Source organism: Dendronephthya gigantea, unplaced genomic scaffold, assembly GCF_004324835.1.
Source record: "Dendronephthya gigantea isolate DGI-Jeju-01 unplaced genomic scaffold, DenGig_1.0 000038F, whole genome shotgun sequence".
NCBI classification, from domain to species: domain Eukaryota; kingdom Metazoa; phylum Cnidaria; class Anthozoa; order Malacalcyonacea; family Nephtheidae; genus Dendronephthya; species Dendronephthya gigantea.
The window spans coordinates 1,409,523-1,421,310 of record NW_021163048.1 but is presented as its reverse complement, the minus strand read 5'-3'; the positions used below and the strand labels follow the sequence as shown (position 1 = coordinate 1,421,310).

General features: G+C 36.7%; 2 protein-coding genes across 3 annotated transcripts; one reads left to right on the top strand and one right to left on the bottom strand.

The window, feature by feature from the left end:
- Nucleotides 1–1,506: 1,506 nt before the first annotated feature.
- On the top strand, nucleotides 1,507–3,187 carry LOC114526306 (protein Fer3-like). Its single transcript, XM_028547871.1, has 2 exons — nucleotides 1,507–1,970; nucleotides 2,825–3,187. Exons 1-2 carry the CDS (start codon nucleotides 1,532–1,534, stop codon nucleotides 2,896–2,898), a joined length of 513 nt encoding a protein of 170 aa, XP_028403672.1. The 5' UTR covers nucleotides 1,507–1,531; the 3' UTR covers nucleotides 2,899–3,187.
- On the bottom strand, nucleotides 3,173–11,229 carry LOC114526304 (cell cycle checkpoint protein RAD17-like). 2 transcript variants are annotated; one of them, XM_028547869.1, is made up of 21 exons: nucleotides 11,121–11,229; nucleotides 10,916–10,974; nucleotides 10,558–10,586; nucleotides 10,269–10,321; nucleotides 10,086–10,158; nucleotides 9,638–9,723; nucleotides 9,181–9,252; nucleotides 8,860–8,992; nucleotides 8,538–8,695; nucleotides 8,394–8,446; nucleotides 8,091–8,216; nucleotides 7,792–7,861; nucleotides 7,461–7,572; nucleotides 6,719–6,907; nucleotides 6,477–6,562; nucleotides 6,243–6,335; nucleotides 6,104–6,157; nucleotides 5,487–5,667; nucleotides 4,673–4,753; nucleotides 4,186–4,243; nucleotides 3,173–3,819 (listed from the first exon to the last, which is right to left on the bottom strand). In XM_028547869.1, exons 1-21 carry the CDS (start codon nucleotides 11,121–11,123, stop codon nucleotides 3,654–3,656), a joined length of 1,935 nt encoding a protein of 644 aa, XP_028403670.1. In that variant the 5' UTR covers nucleotides 11,124–11,229; the 3' UTR covers nucleotides 3,173–3,653. The 2 variants fall into 2 exon arrangements, with proteins under 2 accessions (XP_028403670.1, XP_028403671.1); XM_028547870.1 differs by having other exon boundaries at nucleotides 10,916–10,971.
- Nucleotides 11,230–11,788: the final 559 nt, after the last annotated feature.

Genomic DNA, 11,788 nt, shown 5'->3' with positions numbered 1-11,788 from the left:
AAGGATATACACTTGTCATCTTCAATTAGGTGCATTAGTTTAAGCACCGCAGTGTAAAGCGATGTTAACACATTGTAACCTTTAGCGATAACTTGCAATAAAGAGCCGGGGAAATTTGATTTGTCATGGAACGACTTGTTGATAGTTTATGCTTGGCGATAAACGTGATAACCTTCAGCGACAGCTCGTAATGGTAACGAGGCGACGCGATATTTGATTGACTGCAAACGATTCCAATTGCAAGTGTCGGTTGGTTGACTGCTGTAATGTCGCCTATAATTCGGCAATTCAAGGCTATTTATGCACAATAATATCACTTCGGATGAATTTCATATAAATCATTACACTTAAAAGTGAAGATCTCAATTTAACAAATGAGCTACCACATGCACGCTAAAAGCAAAAAAAAACAAGCAAAAACACATTAATATAGCAAAAGAAATAAACATGAGTTATAAAAACTTATATCGCTACTATACTCTATAGAGAATATCAGTGCAGATGGAAGAGTGACCGAATTCTACATGCATAATAACTAGTCATTCGACCAGCCCAAAATCCACATCCACCTGTGGCATTTTTAAAAAATCAGCAGAGTGTTGCTTTTAAAAAACCAAAATCATGCAGCAGAGTGTTGCTTCCCATTGAAATTTAGGCACCCTAGAATGGTATTTCGGAAGAGTATATCTCCTTGAAAAAATTATAAAATTTAGCTCGAATGTTTAACAACAGCGAAAGCAACAACACACGCCTGGCCGGTGGTGATTGCCTTGTTCAGCTGCGCAGCTGCACTCAGAGAAATTTTTATCTAAATGTCTCTGTGACGATCATTATTTGAGCTTCATAGCCTGATGTGTGCATGTAAGGAACGCTTTGATGCATCAACATCGAAACTGGGATGGCGCCACGCATGCATGACGTGTGTGCATGGGCTTGGGAAAATTTTGGACGCACAAAATATCTTTTTTCTGTGTTAGCAAGCAGTATTATGCGAGTTATACCCATGCATGAAGATGATCAAAGCGCAAATATTTTTGCAGAAAATAATTTCACACGAAAGAAGTATATTCCATGCATGCATGCTACCACTCATGAATTCTTCCATGAACATGACGCGGATTGCACGGCAAGGAAGCATATGCTCTATTAATTTAGCACATACTATATCAAATACTGTCAAATACAGACAATATAAAAATTCTTGCTTATTCCGCTTTTCGAGGATGCAGTTTTGTTTGTAATTGCGCGTTTTATTGCTATGGTGAATTCCTTAGCTTATGTCGTAAGCCAACAGATTATCAATGGAGAGGAATTAATGATCACAATCGTCGCTTACTTGAACAGGTGCCGAAAGCGTGAATGATTGACGCGCATGGAACCGCAACGCATATATTTGTATGACGAAGTTTCTAAACCCCCAGTTTCTATTGCAACGGTCAGGATGAAGATACCGAGAGCAAGAATTCAAGTGGCAACAGTCGCGCACGACTCCAGGTTCAACCCGGTTGGAACGATAGAAGTATTTCCGAAAATGTCATTCCCGGCAACTCCGGAACATGGAAAAACCGTTGCCGAAGCAGACAACGAAGTGATTGGCGAGGATAAGAAGCGCAAGCAGAGAAAGAAAAGAATATTGACGGGAGTAAGTCGGCAACGCCGTGCAGCAAATGACAGAGAACGTCGCAGAAACGTGAGGCTGAATCAAGCTTTTGTCACGTTGAAAAAGACTCTTCCTTTAGCGAACATTGACATATCTAAGATTGAGATCCTGCGTTTAGCTGTGAAATGGATTGACCATCTCGCAACATTGCTGAAAGACCATGAGCAGCGGAAAGATTTAATACCATCGGATGAAATGGTAATTTATGATCAGATAGTGGAAAAATCCAAGCCAGTAAGACATGATTGTCTTTACCATCAAGATCCTGACTTGAAAAATACACTTTGGGAGGACTGCATCGGTTTGCCAAGTAAGTTAAACTACTTATTTCTTAACAGCACTTGCCAAACGGTTATTATCGTAGGATTTTTACTGATAATGCTTGTACAACAACAGTACGTCATTGTTAAATAAGGAGTCATGCTTATCAAAAATATAAAACAAAAGCTCTTCATCGTGCATACATAACTACATTGTTTTCCACCTAAACAGGACTCAAGAGGTTGGCGTGGGATTTTCTCTTTAGTTAACACATCAAAACAACTTATTCTTGGCCCCCATGTATCAATAAATATAGCTTCGATGATAGCCAAAAATAAATGCCCATGCACGTCAAGTCGTCAATCTTTTCAGTCTTTTTTAAATTCATGACCATACCAAATTCAAAATTGCCCAGCATAAATTTCGAATTTCGTTTGAGTCAAGTACAACTAATCAAGGAATCGATGAGGTTAACCATCTCATTACTCACTGTTCTAATTGCAATCGATCCAAACGAAATTGGACAAGAAATTAGGTCCAAAGTATGAAGCAAACATGACAAGGTCTCACCATAGTCGGCAGTATTACGCGCTGTTGATATACAGTATATATGGGTATAAGTGGGTCCTAAGATTTTAGATTGGCCGGATAGTATAATACGACTTGACCGTATTTTGAAATTATCAATGATCACTCCAATTGCTATAATTGCTATTTAAGTGTTGAAATATCTTTTTTTAGAGATAATACGTTTATGCGTGTAACTGTAATCCTTATGTATCTAACAAGTCGCAATCGGTATACGCCGAGTTTGTAAACAGTAATCATGACAACCAAATGAATAGGTAGTGTTCTATTAATATAGAGTTCAGTGGATTAACAACATTCTTTTCCTATTTATAGAACGCACGGTCGATGATAATGATGGGTGTATACACATCAGAACGAACTCCCGTTTCCATGAACTGTTCTCATAACAACCAGTGTTTGTAAATAAAACCATCCTATGTATTTATAGAAGTGCAATTTTCGAACCGATTTTAGTTGATAGAAACGAGACACGTTGGAATTTGGAATATGTACGTTTTGTATTGTATTTCAGGCCTGATCTGCTGCTTATAATATTACACATCTAAGCAGTCTATGGAATAACAAAGTAGATTAGTGGAATATTGTACTTGTATACTCTATCGTAAGCATTGCAAATATATATATATATATATACACGAGGTGTTCATATGCAGCAAAACACGCTTATATATATTCAAAGAAGTGTGACGAGTTATCCGAATAAATGCATGTGAAGTAATTTCAATGGTTCCGACTCTCGCAATTTGGATGAATAGAATCGGCCTCCTTAGAGGCAAAGGCGTAGCCACAGCAGGGGACCCTTGCGGTAAAAATTTGGCCCCACCTGAGCAGAAATCCGCGAGGCTTACCACACCCATGCCTTTGCTGCCCCCCTTAAACAAAAATTCTGATTAAACCTTTGCTTCGAGACTCCTTATGTGGATTAGAAACATACCAAAGTCCGATTTTGACAAGGAGACACAAACAGGCATCCAAATAACGTAGCTACCATCCATTAGTAAACAAGCGAAAATCCATATCGTTCTTCTGTGAATGCATTATTTATAATTCAAACCGGCAAAAAAAAAGTCGCACACAATATCGAGAAAGAGAATATTACAATGCAGCGAGTGTCGGACCAAAATATTATATCAATCGTCTCCTAATCGCTCTCAAACTCTTGAATATCGTCGTCTAATTTGGTTTCAGTAACAGAAAGTACTTCATTGTCCCCAAGCGACCCGTCTTGACTTGATTGCGGTTGAGATGAGCTTGGCTCGCTATCGTTGTCGTCAATTTCCTTATCTTGGAGTGCGCCATCATTATCTCTAAATAAAAATGAAAAATTTTATAGTGGGGAGAGGGTGAGGACTCTAGAGACTGAGAAGGCCAAGCACCTGTGATAGGTAAATTGGACGCTCGGTCACTTGCATTTTGTGCGTTTGATCGAGATTCGAAAACTCTAAAATTTCAGACATGTTCGGGATACACCTTCACGAGTCCAATAGCATATAGCTCGCCCGACGAGTCAAGTCCGGTTATGTAAATTTCGAGTTATTATAATTATTTATCTAGAAATTGATTGTTTTCACAATCAATGAACACAAAAATATTAGCATAGCGATCGAGAGAAATCGTCAGGCTGGCTAGGCTACTGAGCATGGCTAACGCCACACTGATCAATAATATCTCACCTGAATGAATACAAGTTCTTTGAAAATGTGCAAACAGTTTGAAGGTGATTTATTTGGCCTAAGTGAAGGAAAAATATACAAATGCCTATATTAATATTATAAGTCACATACGACCGTAAAAGGATCAGGGTTGTTGTATCCGTAGGTGGAGCTTGTATGTAAAGGTGCAGCTTGTTAAACGTACTTACATGTACGGTACAGAAACAGTTAACAAATTATTGCCCCTAGTAAAAAGGCTCATTTTTTGGAGCGTAATGATGGATACATATGAGCAAGTGGGTACGTTATGAGTTATTAGAAGACCAAATCAGAGCAATCTGCTTGAATTCAGCAAACGAAAATCACAGCCAAGATTACAAGTGCCCATTGGGAACGTGTATCTCGATCGGCTATTTAAGATTGGCAATGACCATGGCGTTGTTTGTCACATTTATGAAATACTATTAGGAAGAAGACTTCGGCAAGTCAATAACAACAGTGTAAATACCTGGGGAATGCAATGGAACGTCAGTAAGCGCAAGATATGGTAGATATTCACAATGAAACTGTCCTGCATTTCGGGAATGACCTGCATATATTCAAAGAAGAAATTTATTAATTGTATTATATCTGTTATGATTGCAACACAGGGTCGTAGAAATTCAGCGACCATATATCCTGTTGTACATCATCAATGCAAATTCTTGCATTCTAGCTACTTCAGGTTGACTTTTAGTTCTAAAGGGGCATCTTTAATATTTTGCGCATGCCCTTGACACGAGAAAGACATTTGTTTCACGCAAGTAATCCTCTCGATACAGTACTTTGTTTAAGATAACTTTTAGTGAATTAGACAGAACACGTGTATGTGTGGAACACGATTGAGATTAATCGTGATTTAAACTATCAAAAATTTTGCATTATTTAAAAGATTTACACTATATATCGGTGATTTGAAATTTCTTAGGAGACGTATCGACATCAGATTATACGTTTTCGAAAGGATGGGAGGCAAGAGTTCTAATTCCACTCTTATAGTCTAAAGAATGCTTACAATCCTATCACCGGAAGGGTCGAATTTATGCAAAGAAGCGAGAAAGCTTAAAGAGGTGAGAAAGCAAAAAAGAATCCCTAGCGATCAGTAGCGTAGCCAGCCTGTCGATTTGTCCGGCGATGCTAATAATTTAGTGTTCGCTGACTGTGAAAACAATAGATTCCTAAAGATATGGATAATTATAATAACTCGAAATTTACATAGCGGGACAAAATCGTCACTGAGGCTGGCTACGCCACTGCTAGCGATATCTTTCATATAACCCTACCTTTGAATAAGTCCGTTGCTGTAGACATATTATGCCGTGTTTGTTTCAAAACATCCCACCATTTTGGTTTATGTAAAGGACGCCATACATTCTTAGCTTGGTTCGTAGCTTTACGTTGATTACAGAACATTAATCCTCTGATCGCTACAGAGGGCGTGTAACAACATAATGTTGAACGGTGCTGAAATGTGAGCAAAAAGTAAGCAAGAGGTTGAAACCAAAGCATAGCATAGAAAGAAAGCTTTCAATAGTAAATCTATCCTCTCGATAAAGCTCCTTCAGTAAATCCACCCTTCAGGAAATTTTACAGGTATAGCTATATACCGGGTAGTGTCGCAGCTCCTCGCAAGAATGATTTTCATTGGCTGAACTTTACAATACATTTCTGTTTCAACCAATAGCATAGCTTCGTTTTTTAGAAAGCATAGAAAAGCATTATCCATGCAATTGGACGAAAGCTTCCGAGAGCTGCGACATGTCCCATATACCGTTCTATTTGTCTTACACAATATTCCACTTTATACAATTAATCTAATTTAGGAAGTTCTACAAGTATGCGTTGAATTTATTGTGCAAAACATTACAATTAACCAGAAAAACGGGGGAAATTAGCCTACCATCCATTCCGCAGTTAAATGATCACCGTCACTCAAGTAGTTGGATGCGACACTCTAAAACAAAAATTATATATTACTTACATGCATGCATGTTACCGTGAGGATGAAAGACGATCGAAGACATATATTGAGGACATACCACATCGTCAATATTGTTGAAAAAGTCCAGATAATTTTGATGTAAGTACAAATTCAGGTTTTCCCCTGACATGTGGCTTTTCTCGAATATGCTCTAAAATTGAGAAGATACTGGTACCATCACGTATGATATCATGTTATATTATTACCAGTAACGTTATTTGTGAATTAGATGAATAGTTTGAAAACAACTTTCATGAAGCAACTCAAAAAGTTAAAAAATAAGAATAAAAACCTCCGGATTTTCAATCAATGGATGTCGTTCACAATGTTTTAAATGCGATGGAAGTGTTGTTCCTGCAGTGCTCCTTGATTCATCTCCTGAACATAAACGAGCAGAAAGAATACTGACGATGCTTGTATATATGGTATAGGTATCGTATTATATAATCCAAGCAGCTACAATGACAATGTTACGTAATTCGCAACGCATTTCATAAGAGAGACCGTAATTGAATGCTTGACTATGACACTTACTTTTACAGTACAAAACCTTTCCTAAAACTCGAAATAGAAAAAGTGAAGTGTCCTTTCCTCCAATTGTTGCCGACGTCGTATTTTCAGTCTCTACCGGTTTCTTGTTGGAACGTTTGCCAGATTTCTCACGTCCAGCTCGTGATTGCTGCTTCATGTGTTTCATTTTTTGGAACGTCATTGAAGAAAAGCCTACAAACAGGTCCATACAGTGTAATAGGTGAGTGCGTTTTCACCCTGTCATTGTCTGGCCATTATTAGTGGCGCGTTGTTAACTTCTTATTAGAGAAATTTAGCAAACACGACGTGACGCCTGGGACGTCGCGAAAATGGCGTGGATATGGCGTGATATGTCCATCTATGGTTGTGCTTACGCCATATCCACGCCATTTTCATCCGTGTCACATCGTGTTTGCTAAAATTCGCTCTTTGGCGAACTCGAATTTTCTGTGGAATATCGGACCGGGTACTTTTTATGAACACAGAGCAAGCAAGGTTAACAAAAAGTTGACAATACAGCCGAATACAATAATTTGCAATTGAAAAGCATGGATTCCTATTATAGTAACGTATAGTACGCATGTGATGAAAACTGTAATTATTCCTAAACACCCTACAGGTCGCGCTTAATTCATACATGCTATGCGGTAGCTCTTCAAAGGACGTCAGTGTCGATTGTCACCCCAGTAATCCTTTGGGAATAAATCACAGCTACAGTATCTACCTTAGATACGAGTTTCAATACCTTTTAGGCAAGTGAACTGCAAATTATTAATGAGTCCTCTTATATCACCATTACAACCAGATACCAAATTATCGATAATATCTTTTGAAGGTGTTTGAAATGTGGCAGTTCTCTAAAACGAAATGAATCGCATTATTCTGAAATGGTTTTATCACGATACAGGAAGAAAAACTCTTATCTTTTTTTCGTTCACGAAATTTTAGCACATATTACAAATATATATCATACAGTTTAATATATAGACATTCCATGAAGGACGGATTAGAAACTCATAAATCGGACATGCACATGCGCAATCGCGCACACGAAAGTATAAGAAAGGGACTGGTACCTTATTTGATTCAGACGAAATGATCTCTTTAGCAAGTTTGTTTAGGCTAGTTACCGAAGCTGGGTTGAAGCTAAAAAAAATCACACAATATGACTTTTGTCACAAAAAGTTCGAGTATTCTGCTAAGCAAGATCGACAAAGAAAATCACTAAAACAACAACATCGAGTCTCTTTAACATCGAGTTTTAGTTGTTACCGGAATTATATTAAAGCGTTTCAATGAAACGTTTGTACAGTTATATTATCATAATATGAGGCGAGTATGAGGTTGGGCTAGCATACTGCATGTACCAATGTACCTGATTTGAGAGATACTAAGATCTTGTATCGTATCTTTGGGAAACAAACGGAAAGCACTCGTATCGTTACTATTGCTGTCCGATACAATAAAGACGACAGGATTTCTACTGCATCTTTTGTATGATCTACAAAGAATACATGAACATAATTTGGTAAATCAATTTTCTTCATAACTGGCAATTGCAAAGAAGGTTAAACCATAGAGCGGAAAACTCTTCTGGATTACTAGAAGTTGAACAGAGAGTTATATACATGTAAATGAAATGTAAATACTTCTGGATTACTAAAACTATTCAACATACCCCAAAATATCATGCAAATCGGACGCTTTTCGATAAAATCCATTCGGAATATCCTAAAAAAACATGAAACGAAAACACTTGAAAAACGAAAATACAAAAATGTGACGAGGACAATGATACACATGCATATGTAATGTACATTACTTCTACAAGAACGATCTTCTTATCCACGTCTGTATTATTTGAACTAAGCGATAAACACGGATATTTGTTCGCTCTCAAGAAGAAATCCCGAAAGTTTTTTAGCTGTGACTGACGATGCACCATCCCTTGATAGTTTTTCCATTCTGAATCCTCGAAATCTAGACCAAGAAGTGATTCGTATTAATACAGTACGATATTATGTATCAATCGAGTTTCACGTCAATATACTAAGGATCAAGTCATGACACAGTTTATCTAGGCTAATAATACGATTACTTTTAAAGATACAGTACCTCCGGCAATTTATAAGCTTAAAACATACCATCCTCTCTATTCTGTACGGAAGGATTAACCCATTCTTGTATCTGCACACCAATTTCCTTCGCTAAAACTCGCATCGTTGCGGTTTTGCCACTGCCTGGAGGACCAGTCAGCAACAACACACCATTTCCACTCTATTCAACATACAGTTATCTCAATACGATTTTGTACTTTACATGCAAATAATGCATATAAATAACAAAACATTTTTGAGGTCATGTTAAACAGTGATACTGTAGATCATTCCAGTGAGATATGTAAAAAACCTCACTGGATCAAACATTGTAGAGTACGGTATGATACACAGAAACATCAAAAGTACCTGCAAACACAGGTGGGAAACTAGCCAATCGCGAACTTCCGCTATTTTCTTCTTATGCACAGCAAGCTCAGCCTGGTTAAATATTTTCAGGAATCAGAATAAAGACCATGCAACGTTACTACAGTATTTCAAACCCAGGGTCATAGAAAAAGGTGCAAAAGCACTTTGCCATCCCTCCTAGAGATTAAATCATTACACAGCTATAATTACTGTACATTACATTGTTGCTAATTCTATGCAGCTCAGAAATTTTTCCCTTTTCCAAAAAGAGAAAAAGGAGAACTTTCTCTGTAATGCTCAAAACATAGAATTTTTAGAAAAATTGAATTTTCCTTTGAAATGTCTCTTGTACTGGCTATAAACTTACAATTTAGGGTACCCGGTATGTTTGTTATTGTAAAACTGACAGTACTAAACATTCAATTTAGACTTATTTTAGCTTTAACTCTTTACGTACCTCAGATGAAGGGCAATATTTCTCACACCATAAATCACTGCTATTTAGTGTATTTACTCTTGATTTGTCAGTTACTTTTGATTTCTCTAAAAATGTAGTATTTGCACACTCATTAACAGACATAAAGTATATATATCGATCATATAAAGGTCAAATTTCTGTTACAACTTCACAGAAATATTTTCCTTGAAAATGCACTTCTCAGTTACATTCTTTCCTGGGGTTGTGCGCTTGTATTTTAGCCAATGAGTGCTTAAAAGGGTTGTCAAAATAGATATCCATGCTGCAGAACCAGAATGACTACCCGTCACTGGCAGAACGTAACCAATTCTATCCTTTGTTATTCTTCATTTGAAGAATCACTAGTTGAAATTGTATAACAATGTAAAAATTGAACAACTTGTCCCAGTCCTTTAAAGCCTTTTCAGATCACCTTGTTTGTACCTACTTTTTAAATTCTTTGCACCATTGGTGTGAGAGGTGTCAAAACAATCAAATGATGACAACAACCACTGCTGTTTCTAGAGTACATTAAAAAATATATATGTAGCGCTTTATTTAGTATGATGCAGTTATACAAACTAATAAGTTAGATTAAAGTTTATATTAGACTAACAACAGGTTTATATACTTTATGGCTTGATTTTACTTGCTTTTCATTGGAATCTTGGTTGCACCTCAATCCTAAATAAAAACATGACACAAACCATTACATTATCCATTATCTAGCTAGATTATTATTATTACGCAGGTTAAATATTTGTTTTTTATAATATCCAAGTGCCATATCATGCATGTTGATTATATAGGCCTTAACAGTTTACCACATCTACATTGTTAAACATTCTGATTTAAATTTTTTATCAAGTAAAATTAGTTGACACATTCAATAAAAATAATCGATATTTATAGTGTCTTACCATCACATTGCTTCTTTTTCTTCTCTGGGCTATTATTTAGTGACAAAAAGTGACAGGGTTTAAAATAAGGCATTGGAAAACTTCAGATGCTTTAAAGATAGTTTAAAGAAACTTTAAGATATAGTTTTGGCCTTTGGGGTTAATAAACCCAAAAATAAGTTATATATGTACTGTACACTGACAATATTTCGCTAAAACGCTTTTTGACAATGTACAATATGCAACTTATAAACATTTTGACAATTTTCCATCATGACAAGATACTAAAAAAATCAGTTGCCCTGAATGAAATCTATTTGCTAAATCTATTTAATAATTAATATTTATGTTGCTTTTATATATTGTTTATATTCTGTACCTGGGCTCCACAAGATTGGCTTCTGCACTACAGTCTAAATCCCTTCTTTTCTGACTCTTCTAAAAGAAAAAAGAGACATTATGCAGTTCATTGGTCGACTTTACCCACAGAGTTAATATTATGTACCAGAAAAAAATTTATAATAATGCTTACGAGCGTTTTTATACGACAATCATTCATCGATAAAAACTAATATTGTATTTACCATAGTTTCAATGTACCATACTGCATAAAGAAGGAGAATTTTTCCAAAAAATTCCAGGTCAAATCATAATAATCACAACACTTGTTCAAATCAGGAAATTTCCCGGCCATGTTGGTCTCAACGCGGTACTTCATGTTATGTGGATATGTCGTTTTGTCGTTAAACAGATTTAGGATTTCGTACAGTAGTAAAGTAGTCAAGGTATTTTAGCCGAATCGAAAAACAAGAATAACTGTTTTCTTGATTTTCAGCTCCAATTATGATATGGGTAATGTCACATGATGCCGCAATTTGCAACGCAATTCAACTATATCCCTTTTAAGACCCTGGCCCCGTGGGTACAAGGTTGTGGGATCCTGTATATTTGTCAGCATAGGGCCATAGGCGGTAATAGGCGGTAAGCATCGAAGTGCATGAGCAGGATGATCGAGCGCCAATACGTCTGAAATTGCGCATTGGATGTTTTATTAAAACAGAAAAGCATTTTTAGACGATGCTGCTCCGGGTCGGGCTAAAAATGGTGCAAAAAATAATCAAAACGACGTTGCGTTTACCCTGCACCAAAACGCGAATTTGTTCGAAAGCGTCACAAGAGTGTCATTAAAGAACTGCAATGCGATCCAACGGATTCATTAAATTGGAAAAACATCATTTACCACCTGTCGCCT